Raw genomic sequence first — 20,313 nt, 5'->3', positions numbered from 1 at the left:
GAATGACCTGGGAACACTACCATTTGGCAATATTGTAACGGAAATGAAAATTTTAGGCGTATATTTTTCCTTGGATGTAAAGAGGATGGAAAACCTGAATTATAAGGAGATTTTGAGTAAAATAAAAAGGATTCTGGGATGGTGGAAACAGAGAGACGTGACAATAATGGGGAAAGTACATTTGCTTAAGACATATGCCTTGTCAAAACTGAATTATGTTTCGTCATCATTAGTTGTTCCAAAGTGGGTAGTAACAGAGATCAAGAAAATTTGTTTTGAATTTGTATGGAACGGAAAAGACAGAATTAAAAGAGACATTTGTTACCAGGACTACGGAAATGGCGGCTTAAGGATGATAGATTTTGATTTATTTGTGAAAACTCAAAGAGTAATGTGGTTAAAACGGTTGCTTTATGGGGAAAGAAATATGGGCTGGAAGCGTTATTTTGACTATAGCTTTAGAAAAGTGGGAGGTAGGTTTATTTCACTCTGTAATTACGATGTTAAATTATTAAATTTAAAAGCACCAGTGTTTTATTTTGATATGTTAAGGGCTTGGCAAGATATGGAGGAAAATCGGAATTTTAGTGCAGGAAAAGCTAATCCAATTTTTTTCAATAATAAAGATTATATTTTGAGAGGTAAAATGATTTTTGATGAAGACTTGTTTAAGAAAAATATTTATCTAGTAGGTCACATTCTCGAGGAAGAGCAGGTGAGAACAATCGATTATTTTCATAATTTAGGTTTGAGTGCTGAAAATATCATGGAAATTTGGAAGTTAACTGATGTAATTTTGAAAAGCTGAAAATATAATGGGAATTTCCACCATTTATGCTCGAATGACGTACACAAGTACAATATCTCTTTGAAGATGTTTGGAAAGATAATTTTACTGAAAGATGTACCTTCTAGAAAGGTTTATGAAAATTTTGTAATAAATTTACAACATCTCTATACTTTACAAATAAGGGATGGCCACAATAATTTTGATGTCTCAAAAAAAGAAATCTCAGGAATATTTATAAGACCTAGAATCACAATAATCTTACCAAAAGTAAGAGAATTTCAATATAAATTACTTCATGGTGCAATATACACCAACGAACATTTGTTCAAATTTGGTTTTAAAGATACTAATATCTGTTCATTCTGTAAACATAACCCGGAATCTTATGAACATTTATTCTGGCTTTGTAATGATGTTAAAGCTTTATGGCAGAGGGTCATTGAAAAACTTAGTTTGATAAAGCTTCAAAATGCAGAGTGGAAAGATATACATGTGGGAATTAATGGATCCGATCTTGAAGTGAAATTTTGTAACACGGTAATCTTTTTAATGAAATATATCATTTTTAGATCAAGGTCAGAAGGTAGAGTTCCTACTCAAGAAGAGAGTATTCAGAGAGTCGTAGAATATCGAAATGAAGAAAAAGCAATAGCTATTAAAAGGAACAAGTTAGACAAGCATTTATTAAAATGGGAGAGAATGTACCGAAATGGCAGGACTGAGGGCGATATCCAGGTGTGATTTGGGAGAAAGTGACTGTGTAGGTGTGTGTGAGGGTGTATGTGTGTATGTGAGGGTGTGTGTATGTGTTTTTTTTGGGGGGAGGGATAATGAAGTTTTCCTTTGGGATGGGTGATTCTTTGGGATGTTTTTTTTTTTTTTTTTACTTGTCGATTTCTTTTTTTGATTTGCTTTGTTTTTGATAAGTGCAAGCCAAGTAATCTCATATAGTTTTAAATCATTGTTGAATTTTTGATACATGAAAGGAAAAGTGTTAGGTATATTATATGTATTTTTTAAGGGGATCCTAGTGTCAGTATATCTATTTGTTAATTGGTTTGTTTTGGATTTGGGTCTACTTTGTTTTGTTCTTTCTTTGTATTCCATGTATAAATAGCCCTCCACAAATGTGCAAGGGAAGACTTTTTGATTGGGGCGGGGGGGGGGAGGAGTGGTGTTTCAACCATTTTTATAACTGATTTCATTGTTTCTCCTTTAAGTTATATATGATTTATGCTTGTATTAAGTTAGTGAAAAAAGTCCAAATATGAAATGTAAAATATTATGTGTTTTGAAATGTTAAATTGAAATGTTATATATTTTTGTTCATGGAATCAGAATAAAACAATATGAAAAAAAAAAGTGTGTGTGTCTGGGTTGTATGTGCAATGTTTTGTATGTATGGGAGCAGCAAGAGAGTGAGTCACTCGTTTGTGAGTGTGTGGGAGGACGTGTGTCTCGGAGGACGTGTGCCTGTGAGCAGAGCATTTAATCTAATGTTCTTTTATCTTGCTTTCAAATAAATGGAAATGCTATATGCATTATTGATAACTAGATGTGCACTTGTTTAAAAAAAAGTGTGCGCGAGTGTGTGCGTGTATTAGCAACATGTTGACAAAAAAATACGAATTGCCTGCTCGATTGAATGGGATTGAAATACAGTTAGACCTGTCCTTGTCCAAGTTCATCATGTTCATGCCACAAACCGTCATGGCTACACATTTTGAACTCGGCATGCTCTTCATCAATACAATATCCTTAGAACATTCAAGTCTCAAAATAATGCTGCTCGCTATCTTTCACTATAATTGTTTCAGCACAACAATTGACTACTATTCACCTATTTCATAAATGCCGATTATTACCCAATTTTCTTGTTTGCTGTTATATTCATGCGACTGATTCTTGGCTCATCCTTTCTTCTTTCCATGAGAAATCGTTCTGATGTATTTGAGTGATTTCCTTCAACTTCTCCCCTATCATGCCTAGTATACACTCACAATCACACACTTCATCCATAGAGCTATTAACAGAGCTCCATGCTTCATCTGTGTCTTATTTTAAGAATATTACTCTTGTTACTTTAGACCCGAAATTTACTATTTGCTTGCATTTTTATCATAATCATCTATAAAAAAAAAGTTTGGCAGAATTACTGTATCAGAATCGCCGAGAAATAAACATAAATCTTGCACTTCGCACGCATGCATCAACGCTGTAGCGTATAGCAACGAGCTTCCTATGAAATTCAGTTACCTTTTTGAAGTCATTGTGTTTTCCTCGTCTTTATTTTTGTCTGTTTTGTTTGAGTCCTTGCATGGGTGGGGAAGGCTGCTACTCCCCTTTTAGTTATTTTGTCCTGGAAGCCATAAAGTACCAAATTGAATTTTAGCGAACGAGAAAAGTTTCAGCCATTAGAAGAAAGGTATATCTAAACATTTCTAAGAGGTTCTTTTATTGTTTATTGGATATATTTTATGTTTAATTTTTATTAGTAATAATTCCACATTGCCTTTTGCCTGACTGTCTGTCTGTCTCTCTCACTCTTTATTTATTAATTGTTTCGGGTGTAACCAAGTAAAGTCATATTCTCCAAAAATAAACGCAGAAACATCGTTTGAAAGTTGTAATGGGAAGCTTTATGTCCTCCACGAAAAGAACGGCAACAATTAAAAGAGCCATAAAACACTAATAAAACGTCATATGAAAATGTAAATGGAGATGAGGTAGCAGAAAGTCAGTATCCTGATATCGAAATGGTACTGCTTAATGACGTGTGCTCAATCACTATAGCTTTGAGAGAAAGTCCACTAGCTAAACACCATCAAAACACAAATAAATTCACCCACAAATTATCATCCAGAAAATGTCAGCGAATTGCTCACTAAATACTTTTTTTGTAGAGACAGGGATAACGTTTTTGTTTGTTAAAAGCGAACCTAGAAACCTAGATACTCAATCTTGGTTTGAAGATTGTAGACAGCTTTAGTATATACGTAGCCTCTCATGAGGCACTGCGAGTGATCTTTGACTTGAACTCAATGCATTATTCAATATGTAAATGGACATCTGGACACAAATCTTGATCATTGTGTTCTAAACTTTGGTGGATTTTGTCATTATTATTTAGAGGGAACATGATGACAACCATCCTAAACATTATTAGTTGAAGGTATGAATCAATCTCATAACTGCATAGGCAATGTCACCATTTTGCCGTTATCCACTAGTTCTTTGGATCGGAAAAAAATATTGCAAAATTTAAACTAGTCTTTACATTTGTTTTTAAGCGTGGTAATTCAATCATAATCAATTTTATCAGGTGTAATATCTGTTTTAGCCTACTCATATATCCGCCGTAGAAAAAGGGGCAAATGAACTTGAATCTCCCCCCCAAGGAACCACGATGTCAAATAAATGGATAGAGAATCTACATTTGAGAGCCTTGTTTACGTGGAGGAATTCTTTATCTTCCATTCAAAATTCTAGTCATGATTTAAATTGGTCACAGAATAATGAAGGACCCACTTGTAAATGATATTGGCAGTTAATAGCATCTTTCTGTAACAAAATAGAGAGTGCAGCGAATAGATCAATAATCGCATGCTTACTTGATGCATCTCAATTCCCGACAGCGTCTTTATAATGGCCATTTGTTTACCATCTTTCACCTCTTCTGTCTTCTATTTTTGAAATGATTTACCATATCAGTGTTGTATAGTACGAGAACATGAGGAAGGGGTAAAAGTAGAATGCATTACAGCCACATCGTTGAAAACAATGTAAGATAAATTTTACCATTAGTGTGGACTACTAACAGTCGTCAACATTTTTTTAAAAATTCAATTACTTTATCATCATTGAAAGTGTGGGGGCAATCTACATTATAATTAAATTCTTAATCATCGCATCTTCTCCCTTTTCCTTATAAATTACATTTTTAAGATATTGACGGACATTGATAACTAAAGATTTCACTTTATCTCTCCACAGTTCGAAGGTTTCGGGGTAAATGCTTGGGTATATCCTTTGGATACAATGGAAGAAGACTTCACGAGGTAAGACTTTCATGAGATGTGGAAAGCATGGTACCAATCATCAAAATGAAAAAGGGAGAGTTTGAAGAAGAAGAGAAGGAGGAAGAAGGAGGAGAAAAAGAAGAAGAAGAAGAAGAAAAGAAGAAGAAGAAAAAAAGAAGAAGAAGAAGAAAGAGAAGAAGAAGAAGAGAAGGAGAAAGAAGGAGTAGAAGAAGAAAGAAAGAAGATGATGAAGAAGAAGAAGATGATGATGATGAAAAAGAAGAATAAGAAGAGAAGGAAGAAAAGAAGTACAAAAATGATATAGAGAAATATATTTAATGTTGTACTATACAGGCATTATTATGATTTCTCTCACAACAGCAAATATATCAAGATAATGTATTGGTCCACTGTTACACTGACGACTATCGGAGGAACTCCAAACCCAGTCACAAATACGGTAAGTTATCACCCCTCCTCCATTCCTACACCCTGATTGAGGAGGGAAGTCAAAGAAAAAAAAAGAATTTAATGTGATCGTGTCACTTAAATGAACATTATCATAAAAGCAATCTATGAAGCATGACGTCAGTTGCCATGGTGTCATGGCGGCCTGGTTCTAACAAAATGAACCGGCCTAATGAAAGTGTGTTTTTCTCATATGAGAAAATGGCTGCTATCGGAATTTGATCGCTCGCAACCTATTTTTTTTCAGACGAGATTTAGTGTAGGCCTACAGACGACTGTCAGATGCAACTCTGTTTAGAACCAGCCCGCCATGACACCATGGCAACTGACGTCACACTCCGGTATTCTGCAAAGTAAAATGTCCAAATACAATTTTTGATGTTTTTACCATGTATTGTATGTAATGTGCCCCACTGAATATGTAAATCGTAATCCTGAATAATTATTACACAATCATTCATTCCGGCCCTGCTCCGGCCTTGGAAAGATCATTTCTTGACCTCTTTGGCGACGATAAGTTGTCGTTTTTCCCATCACCACAGACAAGCCTCATTCAATGAAGGATTGAATTTCCTTGGAACGAAGAGGTTAGGATCGATGGCGCGCTCTATCCACTCTCTCTGATTTTTTTAATAAAGTTATATGTCGCCCTCTTTCGTCTAAATACAAGCGCGGTTTCCCCATCGAAATTGTCGTTCAAGCATTGATTGCTTTCTGAAAAAAAAAAGATTCGTGCAATGTTGTTCGCCAGATGAGTAGTCTAGCGCCATCTTTCTCCTCTACTCGGCGTCGTTAAATAAAACGTTATTTTTCTTCATTACTAGTATTTCATTACTGTATGGTTTATGATCTAATTAAGCAAGAACACCACGGATTAAATTATTACATTTGTACATGCTTATGATCTCGAAATAAACTTGTGTCATAATAACCGATCCTTAGATAACGGTATTTTCTAGTTATTGAATTTTATTTGGGTTTTAAGGCGCGTACCATTCAAAATGTACCTGAATTTTTTCACCTATTGATTATTCTAATTTTGTGGTTATAAAAATGATACATGGATTTGTCAGCGCTGCTTTAAATGCAATTCGTATGGCATTGTGAAAGGTTGGTCATCACAATCATTGCTTATTTGAAAAGAATTGTCTTGCCAACCTCGTTTGGGGCACGGTCAAGGCCCCTCTATTGCCCAAACAAGACCGTGTGATGCCTGTCAACAGGGGGCGATTCGGAGTATTCTACTAAAAGCCCTTCAAAACATTACTCTGGAATTTTGAGAAACAAATATTTTAATTGATAAAAAATTGATTTAACTTCAAATTTTCACCAACAGAATCACAAAGTAAAGCGAAACAGTTTCAAGGTATACAGTGTTTATATCAATAACAGTCATGGTCATTGAGGTGGAAAAACAAACCATTCGAAATACTGATGAAAATATCTTTTTAAAATAATAAAACATCTCGATCGCTTACATGTCACTATTCTTCATTATTTTCCCTCAAACATTTTGGTTCATATTTATTGATATTTCATAGCAGTAGATTTTAAAGGACATTTTTTCAATTAATATTTTTCATTGACATTTTTTAATAGGAATATGCATTTACAGGGATGACATTTTTAATAGGCGTATTCCTATTCGCAGCTGTTGTTGGAAATGTTGGCGATGTGATCAGCAATATGAATGCTTCCAGACAAGAATTCACAACTAAGTATGTTTTATTTCATTAAGATAATTGTTATACGATTTATAAAAATGTGTATTTATGAAGTTTCGTTCCGCACAAGACCTGATTCATAACGAAGAGTGAGAGAGGGGGAGAGGGATTGGACGGAGCATGAAGAGAGAGAGAGAGCGACCACTGAAACGATACCTGCTGGAAGATAAGATAACCAGGGGGATAATCGAAGTAATTTATTATAATACCCACCAAAGGCGGGAATATATTCTATTCCTCAGTGTATGCAAAGTGTGCCGAAATTTTAAAATTATGATCAGAATAGCATTTTTAATAGGCGACGAAGAACAAAAACGGGACACATACACACACAAAAAAAACATTCAGACAATGTCTGCCCATGACGAAATTTAGATTTCAAAATAGGTGCGATAAAATTAGTTATGTTTGCGTTTTAATCTGTTCATTATTATTAATCCCTATTATGTGTAAATTGAAGGTTATAACTTTCTCTCCTTCAGAATGGACGCGATCAAGTTTTATATGAACCATCGTCGGGTTCCTGAACATTTACAAGATAGAGTCAAGAAATGGTCAGACTATGCCTGGAGCAGGTAAGTCATATCATTTTTTTTCTTTACCCATTTTCCGCATTGCCGTCGTGTTATTAATCTACTGATTTATTCATTCATAACGTGTTGGTCTAAAGTGCTATTTTCTCTTTCAATTTTAATGCATTTGAGCTCATACATATCTAATGCACATGACAATTGTTCCCACATCAGACATTGAAGCTGAGGGAACGGGATTTCTTCAGGAGCAATATACACGCCTCATCACCACCGTGCAAAATCACACACTTAAGATACTTCTAATTCAAAATTTACTACGATCAATAACACTGATTTAACCCGCCTGTGTCTTTCGACAAGTCTTTTTCTCTTTATATCTATTTTCACCTCTATTCAAATAAAATTTCCCATTATGTGATTTTACACTACAAAAAACTTCATACCGTTAAAAGAAACACTTCAGCTTGTAAATTAAGTTCTAAAAACTGTTTTTAAATTAATTTGTTTCAGAACACAAGCCTTAGACGACCAGACGTTTCTTGATATTCTTCCACCGAGGCTTCGGGCAGAGATTGCTATACATGTACATCTCGAAACACTTAAAAAGGTAGGCTGGATAATGAAGACATAAGCTTTGATTCAAACATATCGATGTATTATCTTTCTGTATTCCTTCTTCCCTTCTTCTGTTCTCTCCTTCCCTTGCTTGTTCTTTTTGTTTCTTTATTCCTGGTTTTGTTTTTGCTGTTATTATTTTTTCTGTCTTTCAGCATTATGATTACTATTTTTGTGTTACCATTACTATCATTATTTTTATTATTATTATCATTATTGTTATTATCATTATTATTATTATTATTATTATCATTATTGTTAATATTATTATTATTATTATCATTATTATCATTATAACTATTAATTACTATTCATATTAGTAGTAGTAGTAGTAGTAGTAGTAGTAGCAGTAGCAGTAGCAGTAGTAGTAGTAGTAGTAGTAGTAGTAGTAGTAGTAGTAGTAGTAGTAGTAGTCATGTTCAGTAATTATGATAATAAAAACATCATCATCATCATTTTCATTACAATAATAATATAAAACAGAATTTCTTTGCGCTTTACATACTTGTACCATTAACTTGAGAAACATGAGAAAATCCGTGAAGGCAATCGATGTCAAACTTCTAATGACAAATGAAAATATGATACACTATGTGCGCTTGTATATTTCAGCGCACAGTCGTTAGTTCGATTTCAGGAAACAGGTTTTCATTCGAGAACTTGACTGTGACGCAGTTTTGCTAACTTTATCTTCCTTTTTCAAAAATTTTTAGTATAAAAAAATCAAAATAATCATGAAGCATGTAATTTAATCCCTCATTAAAAAAATAATAATCGTCTGATTATCAATTCAATGTTCTTTAAGACCATAATATTCATGTACAATTAATGATATTATCTTCTTTAATACTATTTGGGCATAATTGATTTTTTTTAATATTCTCTGAAACATTTTCTTTCTTTTCTAGGTGAAGATATTTGAAGACTGTGAGCAGGGTCTGTTATGTGAGTTGGTCCTCAAACTCCGATCACAAATCTTCTCCCCTGGTGACTATATATGTCGAAGAGGAGAGATAGGAAGAGAGATGTTTATTATAAACCATGGTCATGTTCAGGTAATGCAGTTAATCTTAGCTCAATCACAATGTCCTGAAGCTTGTAAAATCCAAGCACATTTATTTATCAATATCACATTGTTAAATAAATGGCCGTCACAAGTGGGGAAGGGGGGGGGGCGGAGGTGCTAACGTACCCTCCTCTAGACCACTTTCATTTTGGCTTGTAACATTTCTCGTGACCAAAATGACCTTCCGTTTTGGTAGTGAAACGCTATTTTTTTGCTTGTCAAATTATTTAAACCAGCAGACCCTATTTAAGAAAATTGTTCATAGGGCCACCAGCAGCATTGACTGACGTCGGAAAAGGTAATATTTTGTCTCCCCTCCAAATAAAGCCCCCCCCCCCTCCTTGGAAAAAGCTGATGACGGTCATGTTACTGCTCGCATCTCCTCAGTGTAAAACTATCACATACATTTTGATTTACTCAATGCAGGGAAGACTTATCTGCTCAATGCAAGGTATTGGATGAGGTTGAATGTGCATGGGTAACATTCGATCTATTATTAAAGGTCAAGCCCACACCAGTATAACATCAATTTGAATAAAAGAACTACCCCCCCCCCAAAAAAAAAAAAAGAAGCAAAATAAACAAAAATATAATATAAGGTGTAAAAACAAGAGAGTATGATATTTTGAAATTTAATCTGCTCATTTTCATAGAACAGTTATTGTTATACACAACACGGGTGATATGCAAATGCTGAATATGTCACACACTCGCGATGTAATTATTTTGATTTTTTTTTCAATTATTGGAGATTTGACCACAATGGATTTCTTCATTGAATGGTAATAGGTAGCAATTACATGTTGTCCTTTATTTGGGAGATGATACTCGATGTGTTATAACGCCAAGGTGGCAGTTTAAATTTCATTCTAGGAGACGGATAAATCCAGTGTACCCAGATATCTAGAATGAAACTGATATCGATCTTTTGTAGGTCTAACTAGACATTGATGTATGTCTGCTTCGTGTTTATAAGACTTGTAAACAAACCTCATATATTTCTATACCAGTTATTGACCACAGAGTCTTAATTATCAAGGAACTAATCAACCAAACAATCAAACATTTAAATAGGGAAACAATAAACCACCTTATTCTGCGATAGAACCATCGACAGGCGTCTTCCCCATAAATCGGCATCGGATATCACTGAATAAGAACGCATTGGGGTTCTCCGATGAAACTTGCACTTTTTCAATTATACACTCAACATATCGAAGAATGGTATTTTAGTGGTTACGTTGGCTTTCGACCCGCTGATACCCAATCTTGTACCTATTCATTGGAACAAACATGGGGGGATTGGTTGAGACATCCCCCAGATAGTCGGCGGCGACTCACCGTCGTCGCTCGATGACTGCAGCCATTGCCGCCATCTCCAGACATAAAACACATGTTTCAATCAGAGAGTTGGGAGTTTCAATGCCTGTACTGTGTGGAGTTCATTTGAGAATCTCTGTCTAGATAATAGGGATAATGATATCGGTGGTATCATTGATAGTACTCGTGAATTTTTCTAACAAAAACGAAATATCATTTTGTTTTTTAATTGTCACTTTCTACACGGTGCCAAAAGAGGGTATTCAATTTCGAAATAATTAAATGAACATGCTTATCTCGGTAACCGCCCCTTCACTAAAAATTCTAACATAATCAAAACAAATGATCAGCTCCTATTCTGTCTAGATAATAGGGATAATGATATCGGTGGTATCATTGATAGTATACTCGTGAATTTTTTTAACAAAAACGAAATATCATTTTGTTTTCTAATTGTGTCGCTTTCTACACGGTGCCGAATGAGGGTATTCTATTTCGAAATAATTTAATGAGCATGCTCATCTCGGTAACCGCCCCTTCACTAAAAATTCTAACATAATCAAAACAAATGATTAGGTCTATAGTATGATCAATTGTCTATGGGGATTTGGTTATGATTACACTGCACTATAACCTGACTGAAACGGGGAAGTGTCAAGTTACTATTCTCCTCCGGAAGTAAATGTAAAAAACTTAAGCGAAACTCAGAATAAATTATGGTAAAGGGACTCGTATCACGATAGTAATTATTCAAATTGGTATCGGTTGTACTCATTGCTTGTTTTTCATAGGGACATAGGATCCACCTCATGAACGGCATACCTTAGATCCGACTGAGACAAATCCATATCAAAGACCATCTTTTTCTCTTTTTTAATTAAAATATCCTAAAGCAAACCCCTCTGAATTTATACGTGTAAGGGTTGACTGGCAGAACGCGTGCACCGGTCGAATAAAATGTTCATTTTCAACGTTTTATGCATAAGACTACAACTTTTGGTGAAAATTTTTACTTTCATATTTTGGCCTCTAAATATAACTTAGCAATAAACCTTGGAGGAACAAATGATCCATGTTCAAACATGAAAAACAAGCTTAGAATTCCGTTTATCGTGCGGAACCAATCAACTACTTATCCTTGATTCGTCGGGCGTCATGTCCGATATAAAGCCCTCCGTCGTCACCCTCAATGACCCTCTATCAGCGATCAGTTTACAATCTACACGCCGCTGTTTAGGGCGTGTCTAATCACTTGGAAGATCCCCTCCTACCAATCCAGAATGGTGTCTCCGTATTACCCTTCGATTCAATCCCCATTCCAATCTTTCAATAACAATCCTGTCTGTTTAACATCGAATAAAACAAAGCGATATGATAGTGCCCTCAAAATAATAACCGTGTGTTTGTTCTCGATGTCGACCGTTTTGTTCCGCTACAACGAAAACATGATCGACGTCAACCGGTGCCGAGAAAAGACCCCTCCATGCATTGAGGGGGTATATTTCACAGCTTTATAATTGATGTAACCAGTATATCAGACCTTGATTAACAAGTGTGTCAAAGAAAATCACGATGGAGTAAACAGATGACTCATTTCTGGGATATGCGTATAACTTCTGGTACACATTTGCAATTATTCTCAATATTGTATAAATATGAACTTCGATTTCCTTAGTTACATCATGGCCAGAATGATGTATATCATATATATAGGCCAACCAGTGGTTTAAAGAGAAATCGAACGTATCTTAAAAGGGTAGTTCACCCAGAAAAAAACTTTGTTGTAAAACTAGCAAAAGAAATGGTAAAAAATATTAATGAAGATTTGAGGAAAATCCATTTAAGATTTAGAAAGATATCAGAATTTTAAATTTTGGATTTGTGACGTCATAAACGAGCAGCCCCATATATTACTTAACAAAAAATGCATGAAATTCAATTATCGAATAGTTCGTGATGAATTATTTTTGTTTTCTTTTTAGGAACGGGTGAAATGATTTTGTGAATTGATATACTGAATGTACAATATAAACCATTTTCAAAATTTCTGAGAAAATGACATTTCATTGATTATATTACCATCATAAAGCTGCTCGCATATGACTCACAAATTCTAAAAAATTTTATATTCTTTGATGGATTTTTCTCAAAGTTTTTGTCAGGGTGAACTTCCCCTTTAACCCGCGAGATTCTAATACTGTATCATTTTTTTTGCGCGGAAAACAAGGGAAACTATAATAAAATGAGGTGCAAATGGTAACCTCAAATTGGCAATTTGATGAGTAAAATAAAAAAAAATGTTGAAATTTTCACCTTTCGCATTAGCAATGCCACTGTAGGAGCACATTTTATAGATTCTTCTTCACTTTTCAATGCTGAAATTTGTAAAGTTGCACATAAAGTTGCCCCAAGACTAGAATAGTGCTCCCAGTGCGACACTGGGTTGAGGTTGCACATTTTAAAACGGTGCGATTTCGATTGTGATAACTCTCATAATTGTCATATAGGAGTTCATTTTTCCTGTCTATAAAGACACACTGTTTTCAAGGCTGTTATCTATAGATAACAGTTTCACCAACGATTAAAATCAGAAATGTCCCCTATTACTCTCGCACTGATTTCACTTGGGTAGCGTTTCATCAACATTTCTGTCCGACAAGTTGTAAGATTTGACATCTTTCCTTGATTTTGATTGGCTGAGAAGCACAGTTACTATGGTAACTCGGATAAAGTCTTTTCATGTAACGCTCCCCAGATTTATCGTGGTCTGACCATGGACCTATGACCAATCAGGGATGGCAACTGCAAACTATATCCCTTAACATATAACTCCCGTCACGTGACATACAGGTGGTAGTACAGGACCAAGAGACCCAACAGAGTATGGTGGTAGCTAACCTATCCGAGGGAAACTACTTCGGTGAGATCAGTCTACTCAAGCTTGATGAGGGTCAAAACAGGAGAACAGCTGATGTTGTTTCGCTTGGATACTCAGAATTACTCTGTCTCTCCAAGAAGGACCTCATGCAGGTTGGTGCATGGTTCGAATCTCACAAAATTGTCAAAAAGGAAATCAATAAAGTTTTGACTGCTGAATACATCTCCGTATACGTCTCATTTTATGCCTATACCACTTTAATTGCCCTGCAGAATATTTAGTGAAGCCTATCGCAGACTTATAGAAATTTCTACAGGCGGTAGAATCAAATACAATTTTTATTCATGCTCTGCTTATCAATTTTTTTGCCATGAGATATAATATTAAATCTTAAAAAAGAAATAAAGAAATTCATCATGACATGACGCTTGTTGCCATGGTTACACAATTTGTATCTATATATTTGGTTCTTTTTTCTTCAGGCGCTGGTAGAATATCCGGATGCAAAGAAAGTATTAGAGAAACACGGGAGAGATCGGATGGAGAAAAACAAAGAGGCGGCAAGGTAAATTAATTAGTGAATTTCTTATTTTGTTTTCATCAACAAGTCCTTGCCGTAACGAGATGATTCCAATTTACTTTTATATCTGATATCTGTTTGATAGATATATATCGGCCGTAAGTAGATCACGAAGGAATTAGAATTTACAAACATTTACGCAACTTTGTGAATATGATAGAAATTGTATTATTTGCAAAATAAATTCTCCCTTTCTTGTATAATCAAAGGGTTAAAATGGATTTAAGATAGAAATTCATTGAATTTTTCAGTATCACAATTTTCATCGAAATACGGCTGATTGTACTAATCATGCCAATATAATATTGCAAAAAGAGAATGGAATAAATTCCGCAGCATTGTTAATTTAAAGATGTATTTTTAATGTAAAGTGTCTCTAAATGAATTGTGTCATAATTCACTATACTTAAAACAAAGGTGAGGATTTATTTCAAATATGGATTTTACTGGCTCTCGCTTTGCTCGCTTGCCAATTATCTGGAAGGAAGCCAATTAATACCAAAAAAGATGAATGAAAAAATGCTAACAGACTAACAAAATATTCGCAAATTTTGATAATCTACATAGTTTGAAGCTACATACATTTTCATGGGGCAACGGCCACAAACCTTTCTTGACTGAAGAATCAATCCACGATAATTACAATGATAAAACCAACAATAATATATATTTCAGATAGTAGAGAACAGATATACATCATCGTATCGGGTCGCTAAAACGGGACACAATCTACTTGCTCTTTTTGGTAAATTAAAGAGTGGGTTTACATTGGGACGTTGCCTCTCACTATACGTCTCATCCCCTACCCTAGCATTCAATCGAGATGTTTATTATGGAATAAACAAAACCCACTGCATCTTGCCTCAATTCAAATCTCTAATTGCTATTGCTCTGTAATTCATCGCTACTATGATCGTCCTACCGTCAGTTTTCTCGATCAAGAATTGGGGACATCGTGTTGTAAACTAACGAGCAGGTAGATGACAAAAGGGATAAAATGGTATTGGTAAACGTAAAAACAGAACTACACCCCCGGTGTGATTAGGAGTATATATTGAAAAGTTGGATGTCATTCTCGACTTCTATACAGATGAGAACACTGCATCCATTTTTCGTTCTGCCCCCCCCCCCCCCGTATCAACGTTAGTAAAATATCAGAATAGTTTAGTATTTGAAGTAAAAAGTATAATTTCTAAAGAGCAAACACTCATATCTATTCTCTCCAATAATGTTGAAGAGAATAGATACATGGAAGGCTGATTCATTAATGATTTGAAATCTAAGAGCGCTTGACATCTAAAATCTGGACACAAAACATCCAGGTGTATTATCGGGAGCAATTATAAGTGTTGTTTGGCTATTCAAATTTATCATTTTCATGATATCATTGAACATTTAATAGGCCTATTGGCGGAGGCAATGTAATGTGGTTTGATCATTGTGGAAAGTGTGTATTTATTCCGTATATTTATTTTGTATGTTTTCAAACTTGATTATCAAAATAGGTTCAGTCGCACTCTCATCCATCAAATATCTATCTTGATAGACATTTGATGCTCGCTAGTTGTTCAAAGAATCTTTCTTTTTGGAAATTCATTTCACAGCACGCACAGACAGATAACAGGATACAGTTTCGCTGATCGTTATTTTGACTGCTTGATAAAGTAGTATATCCCACACAAATCGTTTGAGATTAAGGTTGAAATGTCAAAATAACATTCATCATAAGCATTGAAGAGATTCAATCGAGTGAATGTCACGTTCAACACAAACCAATCATGATGTTTTTCTTCTGTCGAGAAAACATTGATATTAACTACTCTTGTATTGTGTCGTGTGTGACAAACGTGAATCAGTGATCGGTGATTAGAGTCAAATGATGTATGCCAAAGTCGAGAGATGTGGTGATAATATCAATGAGTATTGCGTGGTTTCCAATTATATATGAATGAGAAATAGAAAGATTGTGTTGGAAAGTGGAATTGCATGATTAATTTTGGCCCCATAAACATGTTTAAGAATTACTGATTAAAACTCTATGGTGCAAAGAATCTTGTTGCTATTTACGATTTTTTAAATGGGAGTTTAGTGTCACATTTCTATGTTCACTTCAAAGTGAAAATATTACACATTATTCCTTTAACCCTCTCCTCATAATGACACAATGTTATTGAAATTACGATATGATTTTTATCTGAATTACAAAATATAGTCTGCATTTTGTAGGATTGCATCTCCTGCTTTACAATGTTCAGTCTATTTAATTGTGTATTCACTTTTTAATTTGTTGATGTCATCTGGAATCTGACATTGACATTTGACTGTCACTGCACGTTTTAGTAGATTGCACATTTTGCTTATTTACCGAAAGTGTGTCGTAACAGCGACCAAATCAATTTTCTAATAACTTTGAAATATATTTTGAAATTCGAAAAATAATGTGTTTGAAATACAGGCCACAATACCAGTCTTTTTACTCTGCTGATGCTGGTGCCTTACTATACAAGAACTGTACTACTATTTCATTTTCCTTCTCTTAGTTTCAATTTTTAAAAAGTTTATCAGATTTTCGACGAGGAAAATATCGACCAATTCTGCTGCCATGGTCGACGTGGGGGGGGGGGGTGCTCTCATATGGGTTTACATATAGGGCACTTGATAAACCCTGGAACTACCGATGAACTTGACCATTATCTTTCCAAATCTAATTCAAGACCCCTACTAAATTTCATTTCACCCCCCCCCCCCCCCTTACATCTCATCGCTCTCCATCAATGTTAGAATGCAGCGGAGGAAATCAGAGGCTACCCTTCAGGTTCCTGATGCTTCAAAACTCCTTGAAGAAGGTAGCAAAGATGGTGATGGAACCAATGATAACCCGGGTACCACTACAGGAACAGGTGGTGGTAGTAAAGACCAAACCATCAAGCAAACAGCAGTTACTGGTATACTCACCAGGATGATAGATAAAAGTAAGAATGCTCTCAAGAAATTAATATGTGATGGGGGGGGGTGTTACACCCACAAATGTAATAATCGCCCACAAATGTAATAACACTTTACCCACAAATGTAATAACACTTTACCCACAAATGTAATAATTTTGATATCGCCCACAAATGTAATAACACTTTACCCACAAATGTAATAACGCCCACAAATGTAATAACACTTTACCCACAAATGTAATAATGCACTTTACCCACAAATGTAATAATGACTTTACCCACAAATGTAATAAATTTGAAGTGATTTTTGGCGAATTCATTCTAAACTAATATCCTATAGTAATGCGTTCAAAGAGCACAAAAGTTCAAAGTCTTTTTTCCAGACCCGGTTAATGAAATATTACAGTACAAGTCCAAGTCTTTTTCCAGACCCGGTTTTTCAAAATTATAATATACGTCCAAAGTATTTTTACCAGACCCGGTTGTTTCAAAATTTTAATATACGTCCAAAGTCTTTTTTCCAGACCCGGTTAATTCAAAAATTATAATGCAAGTCCAAGGTCTTTTTTTCAGACCCGGTCGTTTCAAAAGTTATAATATACGTCGATGAGGGGTAAAGACAACACTCTAAGCCCAAGCATTTTAAGTGGGTTTAATTTTGAAGATTGGTCTCAGTTGTCATTTTTTTTCAATATTTCTTTATCTTTTAAATAACCGGGTCCAGACGAAAGACTAAGCATAATACTCGTGTTATTCCACAAGAATAAGAATATGAGTCTTTTGTTTTTAGGATTGTTTAAATCATTTTTAAATCACCGGGTCTGGAATAAAGACAACGCTCTAAACATGTGCTTTTCTACATGCATGGTCTTAATTTGGAGGATTGTTGGTTCTTAGATTCGTTGTTGGGGGTTGAGTGTTATTGATTTTTTATTCCTGAAATAATTGTGTCTGGAGGAAAGTCGATCTTCGACAATCGGTCTTCATGTTGTTCCACAGTAATTAGATTATTGGGTATTCGTTTTAGAATATTTGTAAAAATTATTTTATTTTTCAAATAGTAACCAAGTCTGGAGAAACGATGTCTGCTTTTAATAGCCGGGTCTGGAGGAAAGAGTACATGTACGTTTTAAAACTCGTGTTATTCCACGAGAATAAGAATATAAGGTCTTATGTTAGAAGATTTTTTTCGTAACTGTTTTAGGTCTGGAATAAAGACAACACTCTAAACCTCTTTTAAAACAGGTTCTTAGGTTGAAGGTTTGTTTGGTCTTAGACTTTGATTTTTTTTTTTTAATTCTTACTATTAGCATTTTTTTTAAGAAAAAAATGGTCGGGCTGAAAGACTACGCTATATCTTGCATTAATAAGATTATGGGGTCTTTATACTGTTTTTAAACTGTTATTCATAATGTTTAAATAACAGGTAACCGGGTCTGGAGAAAAGACTACGCTTGATTCTCAATTTAATCTTAGTGCATATATTCACAATATACACCGTATAAGTTGAAACAACAACAAAGACATTAATTCCACCAGTTTTAATTAAATGGGTCTGGAGATAAGACTAAGCTCGATTCCCATTTTTCCACAGGAATATCATTATCGTATCTTAGTTTGGACTTATATTATAAATTTTGAAATAACTGGGTCTGGAAAAAGACTTTGGACTTATTAAAATTCTTGAAACAACCGGTCTGGAAAAAAAAACTTTGGATTTATATTATAATTTTTGATACAACCGGGTCTGGAAAAAAGACTTTGGACTTTTAATATATTTTTTTAAACAACCGGGTCTGGAAAAAAGACTTTGGATTTATATTATAATTTTTTTTAACAACCGGGTCTGGAAAAAAGACTTTGGAATTGTACTTTGATGTTTTATTAACCCGGTCTGAAAAAAAGACTGCACTTTTGTGCTATATGAACGCATTACTATAGGATTTTAGTTTAGAACGGATTCGCCAAAAATCCCTTCAAATTTATTACATTTGTGGGTAAAGTCATTATTACATTTGTGGGCGATCAAAAATTATTACATTTGTGGGTAAAGTGTTATTACATTTGTGGGCGTTATTACATTTGTGGGTAAAGTGTTATTACATTTGTGGGTGCAACAGGGGGTAAGAAAGATATGAAAACGAATATTATTCCAGCTGCAAGAAATCTTTGTCTAACAAATGTTGGAACCCGAACCATCCTCCCCATAAGAAATACTGTCTGTAGTAAAGAAACTGAATCAACTCACTTTAGATACAATGTATTTAAATTCATGCATTTGGATGTAAAGAGCGTTTGCAATTAGTCTTAGATTAAACCATAGGCCTAAGGTGTGAAAGTATATTTACCAATAATTGAACTCGCGGCATTATAAGCTAATTCTGAATAGACACTGTCTTTATGGAAATCTGTTAAATCTAACTAATCCAATCTTCATCTGATAAGCATTTAACTTCGTGAGGTTCTTTTAAATATAATCCTCCTACCAAAATGAGATTTCACACGTCTTGCTTGTTACAAATTAACTCTTCGATGAAAACTTCTGCAAATTCGTCTGATTGACATTTCATTATTATATTGAATTTATTCCCTTTCTACCCACAATGCTACGCTTAGTTCTGGCTGATTACAGACACCAATGTGCAAATTGGTATGTCTTTTGATTCCAAAAGTCTTATTTCTCGGACCAGCGTTTAACAATCAATAAAGATCTGGCCATTGGAAATGAAGGTTTTTAAATCTGATAATTGTAGGCAATTCAATCGCTATTCTGTCCATTTTCAACTTTAGGGGGCTAGCGATATTCTTTTCAATTAGATTCTCCATAACATTCACCAACAATCAATTATTGGAAGCTCATTTCAAGCATTGTATGTTATTTAAATCTTTCGTCTTGACCTAATCCTTTAATTTCGAAGTAACAATAAAGTCTGTCTCTTGTTTCCGGATGGGTAGGAAATTAGCCATGTTTAACAAAAAGACAGATAAGTCAAATCTTTGGTAGCTTGATTGATTCTCTAATTCATGACGATCATCCCCTCTCCATCGCCGTGTCTTCCTCTTATTTCTCTCTTCCTTCATATCAATTATTGTTTTTCCCATTCTTCGATTTCTTGCACTTTCTCTGTTTTTCTCGTTCTCCCTCCCTTTGCTCTCTCGCAAGGTTATCCCCTTGGTTATTCTTTTTTTGTATCATTATGTTGCTCTTTATGTTCATCTGGTCCTACATGAGCTGGTAACGTGGCTGTGTTCTAGGCTCTCTCTTATCTAGTATCTGTATTGTTATTTTACACCGTTCCTCTGTTGATATTCGTTCAATAAACCGATGCAAAAACAAACGTAGACCATTTTCCATGTTCTGTCTAATTCCCA

The 20,313-nt window shown here is 34.7% G+C and overlaps 1 protein-coding gene across 2 annotated transcripts in view; it reads left to right on the top strand.

The window, feature by feature from the left end:
• The window catches only part of LOC121419326 (cyclic nucleotide-gated channel rod photoreceptor subunit alpha-like), a 65,299-nt gene that overhangs the window by 41,949 nt on the left and 3,037 nt on the right, over nt 1-20,313 (top strand). For both annotated transcript variants that reach the window (XM_041613736.1, XM_041613737.1), the window contains exons 9-17: nt 4,784-4,848; nt 5,191-5,269; nt 6,877-6,995; nt 7,484-7,576; nt 8,045-8,141; nt 9,058-9,204; nt 13,386-13,565; nt 13,896-13,978; nt 16,775-16,965. In XM_041613736.1, the coding sequence (XP_041469670.1) occupies nt 4,784-4,848; nt 5,191-5,269; nt 6,877-6,995; nt 7,484-7,576; nt 8,045-8,141; nt 9,058-9,204; nt 13,386-13,565; nt 13,896-13,978; nt 16,775-16,965 (1,054 nt within the window). The remainder of the gene's footprint in view (nt 1-4,783; nt 4,849-5,190; nt 5,270-6,876; nt 6,996-7,483; nt 7,577-8,044; nt 8,142-9,057; nt 9,205-13,385; nt 13,566-13,895; nt 13,979-16,774; nt 16,966-20,313) is intronic.

The sequence above is a fragment of the Lytechinus variegatus genome, chromosome 7 (genome assembly GCF_018143015.1).
Source record: "Lytechinus variegatus isolate NC3 chromosome 7, Lvar_3.0, whole genome shotgun sequence".
Lineage (NCBI taxonomy): Eukaryota > Metazoa > Echinodermata > Echinoidea > Temnopleuroida > Toxopneustidae > Lytechinus > Lytechinus variegatus.
Note: the sequence above shows the minus strand (reverse complement) of the source record. Positions and strands in the feature narration are given on the sequence as shown.